At 43.8% G+C, this 20,068-nt stretch overlaps 1 protein-coding gene across 5 annotated transcripts in view; it reads right to left on the reverse strand.

The window, feature by feature from the left end:
* The window catches only part of LOC126523500 (WD repeat and coiled-coil-containing protein-like), a 78,483-nt gene that overhangs the window by 13,801 nt on the left and 44,614 nt on the right, over nucleotides 1–20,068 (reverse strand). For 3 of the 5 annotated variants that reach the window (XM_050172109.3, XM_050172108.3, XM_050172106.3), the window contains exons 8-10: nucleotides 14,459–14,581; nucleotides 8,344–8,439; nucleotides 4,305–4,576 (exon numbers count right to left, since the gene is read on the reverse strand). In XM_050172109.3, coding sequence (XP_050028066.2) covers nucleotides 4,305–4,576; nucleotides 8,344–8,439; nucleotides 14,459–14,581 — 491 coding nt within the window. The remainder of the gene's footprint in view (nucleotides 1–4,304; nucleotides 4,577–8,343; nucleotides 8,440–14,458; nucleotides 14,582–20,068) is intronic. The other 2 variants (XM_050172110.3, XM_050172107.3) reach the window with 1 other exon arrangement.

Genomic DNA, 20,068 nt, shown 5'->3' on the forward strand with positions numbered 1-20,068 from the left:
CCAGCTATATTCTTATTAATCAGGAATCCGACTCCTAGGTCTCGTCTCTCTGCTAAGCCCCGGTAGCACAGGATGTGCCCGCTTTTTAGCACTGTATATGCTTCTTTTGGCCTCCTAACTTCACTGAGCCCTATTATATCCCATTTACTGCCCTCTAATTCCTCCAATAGCACTGCTAGACTCGCCTCACTAGATAGCGTTCTAGAGTTAAACGTTGTCAGGTTCATATTCCAATGGCGGCCTGTCCGGAGCCAGGGATTCTTAGCACCCTCTGCTGCATCACAGGTCTGACCACTGCCGTGGTCAGTTGCTTCGCAGCTGCTGGGGACTGAGGGCCGGGGTTTGATTCTCGATTACAGCGCAGCAAAGAAAGGTGGTCATTATAGCGACCAAATGGTGTCCATATTACAGCAGTCTTGGAAAAAAAAACTCAAGTGGTATCGAAAAGTGGCCATAGAGTCGCATGCCGGAAGTGCTATCGTCAATGTGTGGAACATCCATTGCATGGCCGAAGGAAATGCTACGCCAGTTAGAAAATTTCAAGAGGAACTGGCTTGTTCACTAACTATACAGCGCTCGTCCAGAAAGTAGCAAGAAAACACGTGGAAAGAAGTGTACCTACATGCTTGAAAAGACTGGCGAGTCAGCACAAAAGAGTCGGCGGCACTGCACTGGCTGCTATATGCTTCCACTAGAACCAGTAGTAGCCTGATTGTAGCAAAGGTGAAAGTGAGCAAAGTGACCACCTTTTGTCAAGAATGCCCAGGCAAACCGTTCATGTGTTTTCCATGCGTCAATTCTACACACAAGTGAAACCTGTGAAGTGAGCAAACTTTAACGATTACCCAAGCAGGATTTTAAAACGAACTTCCAGACATCGTCTAAAGCTGTTGAGCTTTACTCACTTTTAATTTAGTCTAAATATTTAACAATTAAAGTTTTTCATAAAAGAAAAGCTGACTTTGTTTTCTGATGGCTAGCACTTTGTGGTTCAACACAAGACGACGCAGTAAAGGCAAAAAATTAGCTTTACATCTTTCAAGTGAAGGCACCTAATGCCAAAGGTGGCTGCACTATCTTTCTGGAGCCCGAGAAGGATGCAGAGGAGTGTGATTCACCGGTGGGTCACAACGCATGTAAATCGAGTACCTAAAAATGTTCTGCCGCCGTGAAAGTGTTACATGAAAGTATTTCGTATTACAAGGAGTTGGTATTACAAAATACAAACTCCTTTCTTTCAGGATTAAAATTTAAACCTGAAAAGTGGTGTTAAATGAACAACATGTGCTAATCTTGCGGTTTTTGAGTACTGTCCAGCAAGGCAGGCAGGTAAGCACTAGCCGATTCCATGGCCTCTAAGATTGACGACGACGCACTGTCTCAATACTCGTGCCCTGAACCTCACGCATGTTTTAAGCATGCACACACAGACTCAGCCTGTTCAAGCCGAAGTAATAGTTTTTCTTGTTTGTTCCATTCTTGAGGTATGCATCTTTCACAGGAGTTGTTCCTCACTTGTGCAACTGATACAATGGAGAAGTACTACAAATATCGCCCTGTCGCCGAGAGCCCGAACTGCCACATGGAGGATCAATGTGCCCGCTTGCGGAGGTACAAAGTGCCAAGTTACTCAGCAGTGCACTGCAGTGTTCAAGAGAAGACCAGTTGTATGCACTGCTTTTGTAAACATTCGTTCAGTTGTATTATTTATTTATTTAGTATTTATTTATGATTGGGATTGCTAGGTCATGCAAAGGGGCACATTGCAGTGGAGGGGCTTAACACAGTCCTTCACTCAGGGCTGCGGAATGTGATTTTTGTGTTCTTTCACATTCTTGCACAAGCACCGGTCAACTTTAATTAAACATTTCAATCAGTGCCAGTCTGTGAACCAAAGTAGCACACAATGAGCAAAGTGATAAACAAAAGCAAGCAACTAGACAACAGCTAAGAAGGCGAAGTGGCGGATAAAAAAATGATTGAAAGCAACAGAGGGAGTGCCCGCTTTACCCTCATGCAGTCATGGTGGCAAATGACACCGTACCCTGTTTACTCGTGCAGTCACAGTGTCTGTCGCAACCATCACTGGATGAGGGTGAAAAAGAAAACAAAATCAGGTGAAGCACCATACGTGTCACTGGGTGTACATTGCCCTCATCAATGCAGAGCCTTAAAATGCATAACAGGAACAATTTAGAGGGCCACAAGGACTAAATCGGAACAGACTGCTATGGCACTACAGTCAAACCCGCTTATAACGATACTGGTTCTAACAATATATAGGGTATAACAATGAGCAACTGATGCACAATCAACTTTTGTATATGTTTTAGGGTAATATAAACTGCTTACTACAATGCTTCCATGCCGCGTTATTGGTTATAAGAATCTGGCTACAGGGTGCATTCTCTGAAAGAAAAAAGGAAATCCAAATCCTCAAAAAAGAAAAATGGTAGGCGAACTTAATCTTTGACTTAGGTGTCTCTTAGTGGCACTCGCACCTTGGTGTTGGTGTTCCTTAGGTTAAGTGAGCGAATGTCTTTCCCCTGGCATGATGTGCGGGCAAGGAGCGAGGGAGGGTGAGGAGGAAGCGCAGCGTGTGCCACCTGGTGGGGCGTAGCCCCATAGCGAGCAGCACACAAAACGCACCTTACGTGCCCTCTCTGGTGCTGATGTCAGAGCATGTTGCCAGCAAGCGAGCGAGCAAGCAGGTGAGTGCTGGGAGAGGAAAAGCGAGAGAGAGGGAGTGACGTCGCATCCGCTCTGGTAGGTCAATGTTCAGTCTGTGCCAGGCAACCACTTTCCATTAATTAGCCGGTTAAATATCATGCAACCTTCTTGTGTGTGACATCATTAGTGATGTCATTAATTTCACTTTCTACTTCCGGGTTTCCAGAAATTTCGCCAGAGTCGTGTTCACGTGGCAGGTCTCTAAGTGTACAATTCTGTGCTTTAGTGTTCCATAATCAGTGATCTCTAATTAATTCTAATTATTCCAGATGCTTCAGTAACTAAACTTCTAACTAAACTTATGCTCTGATATCATATCTATAGTGAAACCTATTAATTTTGTACCATATTATTTTTTTCTGTTCTTTTCCGAGTTATTTTGAATTTCATCCCCGGTTGTATCGGGAAGTGAACCGGAAGTGCTGTGCAAGAAACAAGAGTGTCACTCAGTGCTCATGCCAATAAAAAACACGAGCCCCTTTGTCACACTGGCCTCTGTGCCGCACACACCTTCCGCACATAGCACGCCTTCATCGCATTGCTTCGAATTAAAAAAAAAAAAAAGACATGTTTGCTTTGCCACATCCTCCTTTGTGCCATGCCCCTCTCCCTTCCAACCTCTCGCCGATGTCGGAGAGGTGGAAGAGTTATTGGAGAGGGGTGACTAAGATGTGCCGTGCAGGATGTGTGGCACAAAGGTGGAAGCAGTTGGCTTTTTTTTTTTATATTCCTGGATTCCGTATTCCCTTTCTTTCGGGCACAGACACCAAGTAGCCAGATTTAATTGTTATAGTCAATAATGTACCATAGGAACACACAAAAGTTCAGGGAGGGGCAACTGCTCATTGTTAGATTCGAGTATTGTTAAGGCCGGTAGTGCTATAAGTGGGTTCAACACTGCTTCTTTCTATCTAAATGAAATGTTTGAATGTTTGACCCATTGCTTTTTTTCATGCTACCCGGTTATAATAATTATCTGTTATAACCAAGGGACTTTTTTGGCACCTGAATATTGTTATAAGTGGGCTCAACTGTAGCATGCCCCCTATTAATTCGTGACAAATCTGGAAGGGGGCACATGAATGTGCGAGCTTTGGCACACGTAACTTGTGGTCGGGAATGATTGTCCAATGGCTGACGTTCATGGGCTGCTGCTGCAACCTGCCATCAGCTGGCAGTTCCAGAGATGGCAAAAAGAGACCCTCTCTTTGAAAGCAGGGGGAGCCAACTGCACATTGTGTTTGTTAGCTCCACACACACTGCGCCTAACTACAAAACTTGGTTGAGATGTTTGCAGCTTGGTGCAAACTAACCTCAAGGCACGGTGCAGGGGGGCCCCCTTTGTAAGAGATACATGGATAACTGCAGAGTCTGAAGACGACTGAGTATGAAACCCACGACCCTGTGTTTAGCAGCCGACCACCGTGGCCAATGATTCCCCATGGCAGACAACCGAGTTGAGTGTCTTTTTAACACACGAAGCATCAATTTCGGACACTCGCGAATTGGCCAGCAACTGGCTCGGCATGTTCGTGCAAGTATAATAGAACAAGCAGAAGGATGCTGTCACGTACAGGCGGCCATACCTGGCGATGGGGTCTGAGACGGCGCTGTCGAGCGAAGCAGACGACTTGGCGGCAGCCTGACCCAGCAGGCTCTGAAGCGTGCACGCCCCCTGGGGCTGGGCTGACAGTGGGATGCTCTGGAGGACAACTTCGTACTCGACAAACTCCGAGCGTGGCAGCGACAGCACCTGGCGCTCTTCCTCGGGCAGCTTGGCCATCATCAGCAACGCCTCCTGGTTGTGGATTGTCACCCCCTTGGGCCGCTCCTCCTTGGGGAGGTTCTGTGCGTGCGCATGCGCAAATGGGGCTTCACAGGCGAAATTTACAGTGAGGCATGACAACCCTAGGTTGGTATTCTCGCCCACTAACCTGTGGACATACGACTACAGTTGGACCTCGACATAACAAACGGCTATGACAAAGTATACAGTCGAGCCCTGTTCAGTTGGCTTCAGATTTATTACATGCAAGATAATCGATTCCCCGTGTACTCTCACGTCAGCCAATCAGATTAAACCCCTTCAGGGAGAAAAAGGACAGCAGTCCGATTACGCTATTTACAATCTTTAGTTAATTCAGGGATAAAAGTGGCCATGGAAGTTTTAGAGCAGCTCTGGGAGCAGCAACTTTCTCACTTTGAAGCAAGTTTGGAGCAGGAATTGTCTGTTTTGGAGCAGTAAATATGCATTTTGGAGCAGCTTAGTAAAGGTAGTGAAATACAGGCGTATGAAGAAAAGGTATTCTTTATTTCTCTTTGCAAAACACTAGTAGATTATGCCAGATCAGTTCTGCAGAAGCCCGAGGCAAGCAAAATTCATGACAGGGAAGAATTGCCATCCACCTGACTGTAGCATGAAGCTACAAAGGAATACAGGTGTCTCAGAAACCACCATTAAATTACATACCGGCTGTGGCAACTAATGTGGTCAATAAAAAAATAACCGAGGGTTTTCCGAAAATAGCGCCTACTCTATGTTGATAGGCTTTTGATAATGCTAGTTAAGTTTTTTTTATTCTTTGTGAACAAGCAACTAATATTTAATTTTAATGAACCAACTGTTATTACCTTACTTATTCAATAAGGTGCCAATGAAAAGGTTGTGGAATACATCGATAAATGACACATAACAGGGTATATAGTGACCTAGTTCTTGTGTGGGTTTTTTTTTTCCGACAAAGAGAAAAAGAAAATGCCTGCAAATTTGTTTAAATATCGATGTGACAACGCGTCCTTGCACTGGTAATATAAGTGGTCTCAGACATAAACATCTTCTTCGGTGCATTGCGTATAGTATTACGAATGTGCAAACATGGGTCACGGTCTTGTACGGTTCATAAAGCAAACCGTTAACTAGTGGCACTCCTTTGCATTTGATAGCGACCGAAGATGCGCACCAAGAACTGCTGACGTGATGAGAAAAAAGTGTAGCTGCTTGTCCCCAGTGCCTCTATGTGACGAGGTTTGCGTAAAGATTGGTGCAATTTTCAGTGCTCAGAACCGTTGTCACAGTCACAGCTGCTTTTAAAATTTCTTTTTTATCTGTTTCACGGGCTTTCTTTCTCATTGAAAAAGTTTTCACAAATCTTAGTTTGTTTTAAATGTGGCTGGCGGGCATTGGTCAACATCATCCACAACTTATTCATTGCCATCTCATCGATTAGGTAAATTTATAAATTGATCTAATTAAAGGTATTTGTGCACAATGAATGAGAAATATTCACAGTGGTCACCATTCACTGCACCTATCAAGGTACAGTGAATGCCGTTCGCATGGTGCTTCAGGTAATTTTTAATTCTTGGCGACCTTCACTTAAGATAGCAGAATAGTGCAGAATAAATGTGAAGTTACGTACTATTCATTGCTCGTTTGCCAGTATTTCACACCGCTTGCCGAGAAAAAGCTGAAAGGTATTTTTGAAAACAATAAAGAGATAAAAATGTCCCCTGGCTCTCCGGTCTGCGTTATCGACCAATATTTTGAATAAGCTTGGTTATTCAGGCTTATTTGCGGTTCCGCCACAGGCGCCATAAAGCCAGCGTAAGATGGCAATCGATATTTCGTGTGTTGAACAATGTTGCATTAAAATTTTTGGACTCGATGTGTGCAAGTCGCGTTGTGAACGTCGTTGCCGCGAACGCAATTTAAGAGGTTTGCAGTTTCGCCAAACGTGTAATTATGACCACAAAAAACAAAAAAAGGGGGGGTTTTATGTGCCAAAACGACTGATTATGAGGCACGCTGTAGTGGAGGCCAACGGATTAATTTCGACCACCTGGGGTACTTCAACGTACACCTAAATCTAAGTACACGGCCACAATTTGCCCCCCTCGAAACGTGGCCACCGTGGCCGGGATTTGATCCCGCAACCTCGTGCTTAGCAGCACAGCACCAAAGCTACTAAGCAACCACGGCGGGTCAATTACGACCACAATTTAGCCGCTGAGGTTGACAAAATATGAAGCTTGTCATCCTTAGCTTGCGTTCTGCGGTGGCAAGAGCCTGATTTTGTGTGGTGTGGCGGGGCAGAAAATAGTGTAGTCTGAGTGCAAGTTTGAGTGATGATTGCAGTTGTCGTTAGGTATTCGTGACCAAAAAGCTTCATGAAAGCGAGCAATTCGTTTGTGAGCGTGCCGCACTAGATCATCCCGGTAACCGGACTTGGTGCACGTGCCAAATGGATTTGGAACGTCACACATACGGCGTTCGGCCATGAATCGACACTGATGTACCATTAGGGCGCAAAGTCGTGTGCTAAAATGTATAACAAAACTGATCGCTGGGCAGATTGTATGAGCTTATTCATTCAGTGCGGCTTTCCTTCCCGAGTGCCTCATGAAATGAGTGCCAGATCAAATCGTCTTTAGCTGGTCCGCTTATACGCAAATGTGTAACACTTTCATAAAACAGTTGTAGTCCATTGTATAGCACAAAACGGTTTTCATTTTCTTGTGGCCTAGTTACAGTTATGCCACCAAACACACCCACACTCCAACGACGCCGATGCTGAAATGGTTAGCTTAGGCTTGGATTGCAGGGCTAAGCGCCAGCCAATGCATGTCTATGGCTGTGTACTTGCCACCGAACATGCACATCCTGCTAATTTTGGCAAGTTCATTCGAAATTGGCATTTTGGCGCAGGTTGGTGCATCTCGATGGTTTGGCACAAGATGGCGCAGGTTGGTGCAGCACTTCCATCCCTGTTAATTATAAGTTAACTTTGATTTAACCTCGCATAATCCTTCTAACCACAGCTAAAATGTGCCATAAGCACACCTTATTTTGCCAAAACTAATATGTTTAGGTATTCTTATTTCCCACGAACAGCTGAGGACTAGAACAAATTACCGGAATATGTCATACTTGCCAAAGATTTTCCAATACACTACATAATTTTTTATGCTGTTAATAACTGTGATTGTATACAATAGTCATATGAAAGTGTTTGTACAGCCCTTTTCATCTTTTATCTTACTTTATGTTTGCAATCACTGCATACGAAGTTTCCTTTTCTTTTGCCCTTCCTGCTTGGACTTTGTAGTCTGCAGTATTTTGTAAATAAAATAAATAAATAAAACATAAGAAAGCAGGAACAGACATGGAAATAAATACATTTGCTGTATTAAATATTCGTTACAAGCATACGTTCTGTCAATGTGCTAAAACTTTGTTGTTTAAACCTTGGTCATCAAGTCAGCATATAAAAAATTTTTGTAACCACACCACTCCGAGCCATCTTTCTCCATACACCTCCTAGCAAAATAAAAAAGGTTTGGCTGACATCTCACTGGTGCTTTGTTGACTAGCACATAAGAGTTCAGCTGTTCGTGTTGAAGAAAGCAATAACAACTGCTGACTTTTCTGAGCGCTTTGCATTTCTTGGTGAAAGGCACACCGATGGTAAACAGTGACACACCATGCCACTGTGTGATCCCCACACTGACGAGCCTGTCAGGTTTAAAAAAGATTAGTGAAAGCCTTTTCTAAAGTATGTAGTGAGAGGCACAAAGGGGAGCAGCTGTTGTGAAACCCTTTCAAGTCCAACTCACAATGTCGTGGAGCTTTTCAAGCTGCTCGTCGACAATGCCGTACACGTACAGGGTGTGGCAGCTGTTGCTCCCGACCACGATGAGGTTCGATGAAGGCTGAAAAGGAAAGCGAGGGGACCTGATGCTTGTCTGTGCAGAAACAAAACGAGTGCTGTTTACAAGGGAACACTTTGTTGTGATTTTGTGAAAGACACAGCGTGAGAAAATACTGAGCACATGCTGGTGGGCGAGTTTGTTATGCATGATTACAAAGAAGGCGCCAGAAAAACAAGACGAAGGAAGGAGACACGAGACACGTAGGCACACTAACAACTGAGCGTTTTATTTCTTGACATGGGAATATATAGCTGCTGTCAAGGATCAAAACAACAAGAAGAAACAGGGCCGTCATCTGCATCGCGCAAGGAAGCGACAATACAGAATAACTTCTAAGTGTCGCTCCCAAGATACGCCAGTTCCTTTGTCGAAAGAAAAACTGAGGCTTCACTGATACAATCATCACCTTCCTTGTGCAATGCAGATGACGGCCCTGTTTCTTCTTGTTGTTTTGATCCTTGACAGCAGCTATATATTCCCATGTCAATAAATAAAACACTCAGTTGTTAGTGCGCCTACATGTCTCATGTCTCCTTCCTTCGTCTGTTGTTTTTTTGGCGCCTTCTTTGTAATCGTGAGAAAATAGATACACAGTGCAGAGGAGAAGACAAGGCATGCACTTAATTGATAACTGAAGCGTTATCTGTAAACAACACACATACAACATACTCAAGATAGCCACACATATAAAACAGCGAAAGTGCACAACTGCATTCTTTCTTTTTATAGCTGTACACATCAATAGCTAGAAGACACAGAAAAGTCAGCATTGTTTATTAATGCATGTGCTGCCATATTTAATATCATAAGTGGTACAAAAAGACTGCCATGCAAATTTTTTATTAGTTTTTTTTTTTCTCATGATAAATAACTAACAGTATTATCAGCTCATGACGGTAGCTTGCTTTAAGAAAGCAAATATACTACACTAGTCCAAGGCCAGGCAGCACATGTATAAAGGAATTCTAAATGTATGCCTTTACACATTGTTGGCTCTTGATATGTGTATACCTATAAAAGAACAAGGGAGTCTTATTCTTCCAGCTTTGAATTCTGTTGTTACCTCAAGTATACATGTGTATTTGAGAATAAAGCATTAGTTGTCAATTCAGTGTATGTCTCGTCTCCCCTAGCGCTCCATCTTCATACCATTTTTTTTCTGCAGTTTATTGCACAATACAAGGACAACAGGTTGTCCAGAGTTTTCTGGACAAGCTGCAATGCCTATAATGAACACAAATGACCCTTATAGTACAATGCGTAACGTACATGTTCTATTCGAATGAGCTGCCATGGATTATTATTTAGAGCTATTGCTTCAAATATTTCACCTCACTAAGCCTATCCAGGGTGTCTACCAAGCTGACATTTCCAAATTCCCTGAGTTTTTCAGGTTTTCCCTGAGTGCCTTTGCAAAATTTTCTGAGTGACACAGAATTTTGTTTTATGTCAAGGCGGGCTGAAATCATGTTGCCTGATGCTGTCACTCTCTAAGTAAACACGATAAAACATAAAGAACGACTTAATCGAGTTTTTATAATAAGGAGTAGTGCTTATTTTATTCAATAAGAAAACAGAAGAGGGGGAGAGGGGGGCTAGTGAAACGCTCAGCAAATAAAATACCTGCGGAAAAGAAAAAATGGTAGAGCCTATTGCGAACCGAGTCGAACGTTATCAAATATGAATAAAAAGAATATGCATACAGAAGCAAATACTTTCGAACATGAGCTATTTCTATCAATTCATTACAAGCTCATTGGTATGATGTCCGAACTCTGTCACAAGTGAGATTCTCTCTCAACAGCTGTTAAAAGTCACCCTCAACTGTCCTGACATACTCTTAGCCCGCGTACGACACCTCAGTGTTGTGTTTCACTGCTTTAAAGAGTTTATTTTGGTTTGGGATGAGGGACACCTGCATCTCGACATTAGCCGAAACTTTGTTTTTTGAGCTCAAGCTCCTTCAAAACGGTGGCAGTACGCTTCGTTTCCCGTTCATTCCTCAATGCGTAGGTCCTTTCTGTTCCCGTCTTCCTTCCGACGAGCGTTCGCTTCGCGAACCATTTGAAGCATCCTCTTGGTCAGTTGCACAGTCAACGTACGATTTTTAGTACTCCCTAGGGGCCGCGAAAACACCCGAAAAATCGGGCAGTTCGACAAAATGAACGCATGTCCTCTACTGCCCTTAAGGGCTCAAATCGCCACAAACACCCCGAAAGAGCTCTGAATGCCTGTCAGTACACTTGTTAGGCATAGTGGTGCTCGTACTGTGACTACAGATGGAGAGTGCAGGTGTGTATAATTTAGGAATACACGCGGCGTCCCGTGACTATTGCCCCTTCCCGCGCTTGTTATGCTTCACCGCAATACTATTGCGCATGCTTCACCACATGACATTACTGTACTAAGGCGAAGATAACTTTCTGAAACCGGCATTATGTAACACGCCGTGCTTTCTGAGCTTCGAAGCTAATAGCGAGAACGACAAAGGCGGAGTCGCATTGCTGACAGTGGCGAATTCTTTCAATGAAAAGTACGGCACCGAACGGCAAGAAGCTTACCAGCGAACGTCGAAGCAGTTAGGTCTAGCGCTGCCGCGGTGGTGGCAGCTACAGATGCACGCGTATCTGCGCGCGAGAGCGCCGTTAGAGGCGACGAGGTAATCAAAATGGTGGAGGTGGTGGCTTTGTTTGAGCAATGCCATTTCGGTCCTGCGGTCACGGCAAGATATCGGAAAAATGGGACAGCGAAAGGTTCTTGCGCTCGAAATTTCAGACGTTCTTATACAAACTCTATGGGGTACGTGGTGGTGCCGCGAAGCTGTCCGAATTATCGGGCGTCCGGAAAGTCGGTCGTTGATTGTACACTGGCAACTCCTCCAGCCGACGACACGGCGTCAAAGTAGATTCGTTACGATTCCTCTTTGTTACTCCAGCCAGCATTACCTCGAATTTCGTACCCTTTCAATAAAATTACAGATAATTTTCCTTGATAGAAGCACAAATTCCCAGAGTTTTCCCTGAGTATTTCCAGACTATTCAAAATCCCTGAGAATTCCCGGTTTTCCCCGGTTGGTAGACACCATGCTATCTAATTCGTTTCATTGAAGCTGTTAAATACCATGCTGCACATTTATGCTCCCATGATTACAACTGACATTTTAGCATGACTAATAAAAATTATCGCTGTTACTCCTATGTATAGTCCCATAGGGATGTCACACTTCCCTTGCCTCTAGCACAACACAGTTCACACTCATAAGTTCAGCTACATCACACATCATGTTGCCTACACAATCTTGCCAGTTATCAATGTATCAATAGTTAAATACACTCAGTGCTCAGCATTGCCTTTTTTCTTTGTGCATTAGAAATGCCACAGATAACACTATTAGTGAGTGTCATTAAAATTTCTTCGCTAAAGATAGAACATGCTGCACATGAAACTATTTTAAATTACAAAGACTTTGTTAAGTCACAAAACTTCTTCATTAACAGCACTGAGTGTCGTGTAATACTGTGTTTCACTACTTTTTCCCTCTTTTATGTGCTTAATTGTACTCACTGAACTGATAAGATGTCATAAATTTCTGATAATCATATGCATACATTTTTTGTGCTTTGTGTAACTCCACTTCCAGCAATGCATTATATTTCTTGTAGGGGTGTGCGAATATTTGAAATTTTGAATACCAATTGAACAGTCTTTGTTAGTAGACTTGTATTCAATTTGAGAACCCATTATTCAAAAGTGTTGAATATTCGTTTCTGTTCTAAGATATAGGATAACAACACTTGTTGGAGTCTCTCGAGGAGAGAGGTTGACGTAAGTGAGGACCATTCCGAATGATTATGCTCCTGGAGAGCCGATAATAAAAAGCAGTTGTTTCTAATTTACAAGCTTCTCAGTTGACTAGAAATGCTGTTGTGAAAGGCATATTACATGCATGCATATCAAGTAATGTAGATGAGCCTCATTTCTTTAGCAGACGGACTCCACAAAAACTTCGTATTTCATTGCGTTTATAAATGGGAAATTATTTTATATTTCATTCAATATTCGAAAGGCGTTTTTCAGAATATTATATCCAGTTTGGAAATTTTGCTATTTGAACACCTCTAATTTTTTGTAACCAATCTAATCATCACTTAGTGTTATTTAACGACACTTTCTACCAGCTATACATCTATCTCTATAGTGTACAAAATCTAAACTCGGAGAATTTCTGTAACCCCGCTTCATGCAATGTTTCATTTTGAACTTGTGATGTACAGCCTCCTTAATTTTTAATAATATATCACACGAGCACTGACCACGCAGCATGTCAGTGCCTTATAATGATGAGAGGCAGTGAGATTGACGATAGTATGCGCTAGCTTTCAAGTGAGAGTACTATCTGTTCCGCTGTTCGCTTCGGCAGAGCATGCGCCCTGCTTTTGTTATCCACAAGGTCCCATTGTACACTACCACATATAACAAGGCCAGTTACTGCTTTTACAGCGAAAGCTGTATATGACTAACCTTCCATAGTTTTTTGGGTGTCCGGCAACAGAAACGTACTTGGCGATCTCTGACAAACCCATACAGGTGCAGTGCAGCGACAAAGATGTCAAAATGCGGAACAGATTAGAACGCTTGCCATGAACAATAGCGTGACATCAAGGTTATCGCAGTATATAAGCAGGAGAGGTATTGGCACTAAATATAGCTGGGTTATCAATGGGGCGGACACGTATAGTTCGTACACCCGAAGAACAACATGCGTACGAAGAACACTGGAGGGAAGAGTAACGAGAACGTACACGGCGCTGGCGCGAAAGCACCGACAAAGAACATTCCCGCGATGCTGAACTAAAATGACAATCGCGAGCCCATGTACCTCCGAACGAGCAACGACGCCTGACTTGCAATGCAAAAAATTACAATCATTCCACTCTGTGAAGATGAAATGGCAGTGAAAGCACTTTGCTTTTTCTTTTGAGAGCTTTGACTATCGTCAGCTTTCGCTGTCATTCCATCTTCACAGAGTGGAATGGTTGTCATTTCTTTTATATGGAACCTTGCACGTACAGAAAAATGTCCCTCTTAATTTTTTTAATCTTAATTTCCTGGCGCATGTGTGGGCTTCAGTAATAAAAAAAAAAGTGGCCGTGGCTTAGCTTGGTTAAGCCTGGTTATTGCGAAGCAATAGTGTGTTAGGCCGCCGTTGGCGGCTACCACCTCGCCTCGCGACGGCGTGAGATGGGGCCCCGTTTTTACACAGCTGGTGTGACGTCACTCTAGGTCACGTGGTGTGACGTCACGCAGCGAGGTCACGCTAAAGGTCAATGGTGCCTACCACTGCCTCGCCACGGAATGGGCTGAAGTGCGACCTAAGGTAGTATTGCTTCGCAATAAAAGAAGTGCACTGCAGATGATACATCTAGCTTAGTCATGCACGTGTCATCACACCTGCTTTTACTATACAGGGCTGCACAGCAAACTCTGCCAGGGTGTGTGCCTTCCTGAAGGGAACAGCATAGCATACGATGCTTGTACATACTATTGCCAACCTCACCACCTCTCACCATTATAAGGCATACTGATGTGCTGTGTAATCAATGCATGCAAGATATTATTAGAAATTTGGGAGGCTGTATGTGAATAAATAATTACGCCTAGACTGAGCTACTCACAGACAATTTTATTTTCAATTTATGAGTGCTGCCATTTTGTGCTGTAATATGAATAATCCCTAGATTCTGTGCGCAATGACGTCAACTTAACTTTGTCATGCAACACTGAACATTTCTGTATCCAAATGCAGCTTAGCACCATGCATTGATTGCTGCAGTTAGAAAATTCTCCTGTTAAGCGCCCACAATAGTGGCACTTCAATGCTTCCGCAGAAGCCTGTTGAGAAGCCCTGCTACTCCTTTGGACTTGTACTAATATGTCTAGTTGCTTGGAAGCCTGAACTTCATGTTGTCAATAGGAATAACAACACGGTGGCACATGCCAGCTGGCAGGTCGACACTACCTCGACAGCCAAGAGGTCAGGTGAGAGGATGCCATAAAGCTCGTCCCAGCTTCGGACTTCTGGCTTGTCCGTGTCCGGGTTCCACTGTAGTAGAAACAGCTGCGAGCTGCCTTCCAGTGGACCCTGCGTGTTGCAGAATTTGCGTAGTTATAATGGTCCGCTAGGAGACACTCAATAGGACAGGTCACCTTGATACTCTGTTGCACAACTTTGGACAAATTTCATTTTGGGTGCAGGGGCCCTACTTGACCGTATTTCAGCGAAACTGAGAATGACAATCTGAGAACAACAGCAATTCTCAAGTGTAAAGTTCGCTTCGCACAGCTGCTGAAGTGAATTTCTGCACACTACTTTAAAAAATAATTCCTGTGTCAGTAATGTGACTCCAAACCTGTATGGAGCTAACCAAATAGAAGCGTGACAGAAATTTTAACCACCCCTAACTAAACACAAACCCTTAACTGAACAGACCCTACTGATATCTTGGTTGAAAAACCTCACAGAGTCTGGTGTAAATGGTTTATGTTGTCTCAATGTATTAGTTTCAAACTGGCTCCAGTTGGTTTGGATGTGTTTTGAGACATAAGCCAGCTGGACCGAACACAATGAGATATTTTCACTGAGATGACTGATTTGTCCTTCATCTATTCCTAGAGGATGTTCTTACAGCTCACTGCAATCTCTAAATGAATGTACACTGTTTTCAAATCCAGGCCAATATATTTTTTTAAATATATTGAATCCAAGGCTATTAAGTCAGCTCAGTTTTTAAGATCCTGTTCACCCACAACTTTCATGCACCTTATGCCATCTGATGTCCACAGGGAGCCTGCAATGACCTATACGTAATAAGTTAAGAATTGAAGAGCTGGCATGACGTGGTATTTGATGAGATACAATGACACAAATGATTTGTGAACACTGGCACAGGAGATAATAAAACCATGGGACTGATACATTGGCTAAGAGAGCACAAAAGCAACAAAAGCAAGCTCGGCATCTCTGAAAAACTTGTCTTGCATCTTCAAAATACAAACATACTCCTATGCTTTCCTAGTGTTAAACTTTTGTTAATTACCTCGATAAATGCACAAGAGAGGTCTTAAGGCCTTTGAGACTAACCAACTTTGCAAAAGAAACCGAGTTGTTAAGCATAAAATGCTTTTAGCTCCCATTGTTGGTGACCTTCAAGAGACCTTGAGCCATAACCCAGAGCTGTTATCTGGGCACTCAAGACGAGAATGGGACAAGAATGGGGCGAGAACGAAACGGGAACATCCGGGCATCATCATGAGAGCAAAACGAGATCATCCGGGCAAACAGTCAAAACTTAAGAAAATGTGGTCTCTGGCCCCCAACCCTTTGTACAGGACTGTATTACGTACGCTAGTTAGTGCCCAAACAAGCTTAAAAGAAATATTGCTTATGAGCTCTTCCTAATGTTCACAATATCACTTAAGCTGTAACTTCTAGTGTGCTGAAGCTCAATTTGTCATTTGCAATAGCGACATTCAAAAGGCAGATAAAATGCACCATACACTTGATTGTCATCTTTTGGCACTGAGACAGGGTTGCCTGTGCTCTTTTCAGTGCCAGAATTGAAAACACATGATGTACTGCCTTATGTCACATGACGTGCTGCCTTATGTCAGTGCTGCGGTGCAGCTTTTGTGCCACCTCCTTTGAGAGATGGCACCACGCTGTGTGACCAGGCCAGCAGCGTCCAGCACGCTGCGGATGGTTGCGAGTAATTGTAATTATTCCGACCAATCTGCTTTGCCAGTAGCCGTTTCATGCTTACATCTACTCTCGATTACAAGAGAGCCAGCATTTTTTTTGCCATGGTTTTGTGATCTCTCGGATGAATGTGTGATAGGAATGCCTCACGTGTCTTCTGTCCCCTTTTAGAATTCTTTTCTCGGTCCTATATATTTTCTCCACGTATATAAGGCGTATGGCATGCGATAATAAATGCACACAGTTAGCACTTTGTCTGTGTGCTTGTTATTATAGTTTTTGTAATCTGAACCAACTAGCCCATCCATCGAGCAAGATGCTTTGCTGGGCTAGTTGATGTGTTGACATGACAGAGAGCAGTGCGTTCCATTTTTCCTCACGTTTTGTGCTGTGTTCCATCATGCCACAGACTATGATTGAATATAAAACTATATTCATGTTGCTGTTGTTGATGCCCTCTCTAGCTTGCTTGCATTTAAAAAAAAAAAGACTTCTTTTTTAAAGGTATACTGACATATTTTGGACTATTCATGTTTTTTGCATTAAATGAAGGTCCTAGACCTCCAAACTATAGAAAGAACAGTCACAAGCCTCAGAGCACCGTGCATAATTTAATATATTAGCTTTTCTGCAACCAGTTTTGGTTTCTTTTCCCAGAAGGATACTGCGTTGAGATGTCATGGTGCAGTACATGGTCACCTGGGAGCCAGTCATTACGACGTTTTGACACTCGCTACGGCTTGCCCGGTCATTTTGTATGCTGCTACTCACTGTGAGGGCTGATATATCACCATAGCATACAAACAAGCAAGCTGGAGTAAGTGTCAGAACATCGCAATGTCCTGCTTCCACATGACTACCTTCTGCATCATGACATCATGACACATTATAGAAACAAAACTAAATTGGCAGTAAAAAAGATGTTATACTAAATTATTTAGGGTGCTTTGAGGCTTGCCGGTATTTCTTCTCAGAGGTCCCGGACCTTCATTTGACGCAAGAAATGAAGTGTTGAAAATATCGCGTCAATACTCTTTTACGAACATTTCAGTCCCCTACTAATTAGCTATCAAGCTGCAATTGAGCCCAACCTACATCCAAGCAAATATGCCACTGTGTAGCTATGCTGGCAGCCTTTTCCATGATGTGCTGCCTTATGTCATACAGCAGCTGCCCACTTCAGTGCAGTGGCCCTGTGTGTCAGCTAGTGGTGTGCCATAGCCACATCTTGCAGTGCATTGCAGGTTGCATGCTGTACGTAATTAAGCTCGTACTTTGGGCAAGGGTCTGTGTACATTTAGCACAGTTTTGCCATGAAGAGCTTCACAAATTGTGGGGTCCTGAATGCGGTAACCTTGAGGCTATGGTTTCTTGTGGCAGCAGGAAGCCAGCAACGACTTATGGTGGTTCAATTTACAGATTACATCTTCACATCTTCAGATAATGGATTCAATATATCAAACTTATTCATAATCTCCTCTATGTTTGACATATTCATACTTGGCTATACACTGTATTTACTTCTGTGAAGCCTGCACATTTTTTCAGGTTTTTTGCAGTGAACACAGGCCTTACAATAGGCACGTTTATGGCTACTCAATAAAGCCTCGAACTGCGCTCCAACTGCCATGCACAATAACGCCAACCACTGGCGACCAACTGCTATGAACACACACTTATTCAGTCATTCAGTCGTCATCGTTGCTTCAGCTGCCCTTGTCATTCGACAAGCTCACCTCACCAGTCCTCTCCCAAACCTGGTCGTCCTCCAAGCCGTCGATTACTGTTTGAGATTCTCATCACTTTGAGGCTCTTGAAGGTGGTCCCAAACAAAACTACACACCACATGTTCAGAATTCACACTTGCACTTCCTGTAGTGATGCCCTCTGAATGTGCCTTGAAGCGCACTGCAGCTAAACAAGTATGCCACAGTGCAGTGTTACAGCTGAAACATGCTGGATCTACGTTGTGTAATTGCAATCCAGCAGGATATGGTGATCACAATGATGCTATTGTTGGTAGGACCATAACTAGTGCTACTAATAGTGACTTGTACAAATTATGAGGACATAGATATGCATCACGTGACTCTTACTGAAGCTTCTTTTCGAAATTTTTGCCAGGGTGCAGGCCTTACACAAATAAGTATGGTATGTTGGTATTTATTTTCCTGCTCTAGGTTTTTGCCTGTAGGTTTGTGGCACACTTCAATGAACGTCCTTGACACCAACTTTTGAATATAGGTGCGTGCTTGTGGGAGTGTGCCACTCTGCAATGATGAAAAAAAGTCCCTTAAATTTCTCCAATGCCAAGTGGAATCAAAACCATGTCACAAGGGTTCCTCAAGGACAGCAAGCCGACGCATTAGCAGGCAGCGCAACAAACGCACTGGGTATGTGCCGCTTTTAAACGAATGCCTTTCATGCCAGAGCTTTAGCAAGCTGCGCCAAGAATGCTCTGGATATGGGTCAACCTTAGATGAACTGCTCGCCAACTTGGATTACTGAGTATGTGCCACTGAGTGTGCGGGAAGCGAGGGAACAATTCTCAGTGTTCATAGGCAACAGTGCACCATGCTTCTTGCGTCGGAGGCCGTGTGTGGACTTCGTGGCAGTGCCACTAGATGGCGCAGCATGTACAGAAATAAGCGCAATAGAGGAGCCTGGTTGCTGCATGATGGGTTTGACAGGTTCTACGCGTTTCTGAGGCCACACGCAGGCATCATGGTGGCGGCACTGGATGGTGCTGAGTGTTCTTAAGGAAGCGCAAAAGAGGAGTCCTGCTGCAATACACATCTCATATATACCTTGCTTTGACGCTGACAATACGTTGTGTTGCTATATTCATTCTATGTTAGTGCATTACTGTCGACAGTCATTGGGAGATGGGTTCTGCTGCAGTTTTTTTCTTTCAATGCGTTTCTATTCTTTAGTTACTTCATGCACTTTCCTGGGGCCATCCGTCCGTCCATCCATCCACCCATCCAGCCACGCATCCATCCACCCACCCATCCATCCATCCATCCATCCATCCATCCATCCACCCACCCACCCACCCACCCATCCATCCATCCATCCATCCATCCATCCATCCATCCATCCATCCATCCATCCATCCATCCATCCACCCACCCATCCATCCACCCATCCATCCACCCATCCATCCATCCATCCATGTTTGTATTGAACCGTTTTTCCGCCTACCTCCTTCACTGTGCAGTCTGTGGTCGAATGATTAGTGCATCGAGCTGCTGTACTGAGGTAACAGGGTTCATAACCATTGAATTAATTTGGTTCTCTGGGTATGCGCCAATGTGTACATACGTGCAGCTCTTCAATGAAGCTCTTTCATGCTGACAGGGGCCACTGTAGACACCAGACTAGGTATTAAACACTGCTGTTTCAAAAAATTTCCTTCAAGCCGACCTGGAGCACTGGGTGTGTGCTACTCGGTTTGTGCTGGTCTTCAATAAACCTCTTTGATGCCAAATTGGGTAATTAGGTATGTGCCACTGGGAATATGCTGCCCTACAATGATGAAAAAGATCCCTTAAATTTCTCTGATGCCAAGCGGAATTGAACCCATGTCACAAGGGTTCCTCGAGGACAGCAGTCCAACGCATTTGTAGACTGTGTCACAAATGCACGGGGTGCGTGCCGCTTTTCAGTGAACGCATTTCACGCCAACGCTTTAGCGAGCTGTGCCACGCATGCGCTCGGTATGTGCTGCTCTTCACTGAACCTCTCGCAAACTTGGGTCCCCGAGTGCATGCCACTGAGTGTGCGGCATGTGGAGGAACAATTCTCAGTGATCGCAGGCACCAGCGCGCCACGATTGTCATCTCGGAGGCCTCGATGCAACAGCGTGTCCAC

Source organism: Dermacentor andersoni, chromosome 6 (genome assembly GCF_023375885.2).
Source record: "Dermacentor andersoni chromosome 6, qqDerAnde1_hic_scaffold, whole genome shotgun sequence".
NCBI lineage: Eukaryota > Metazoa > Arthropoda > Arachnida > Ixodida > Ixodidae > Dermacentor > Dermacentor andersoni.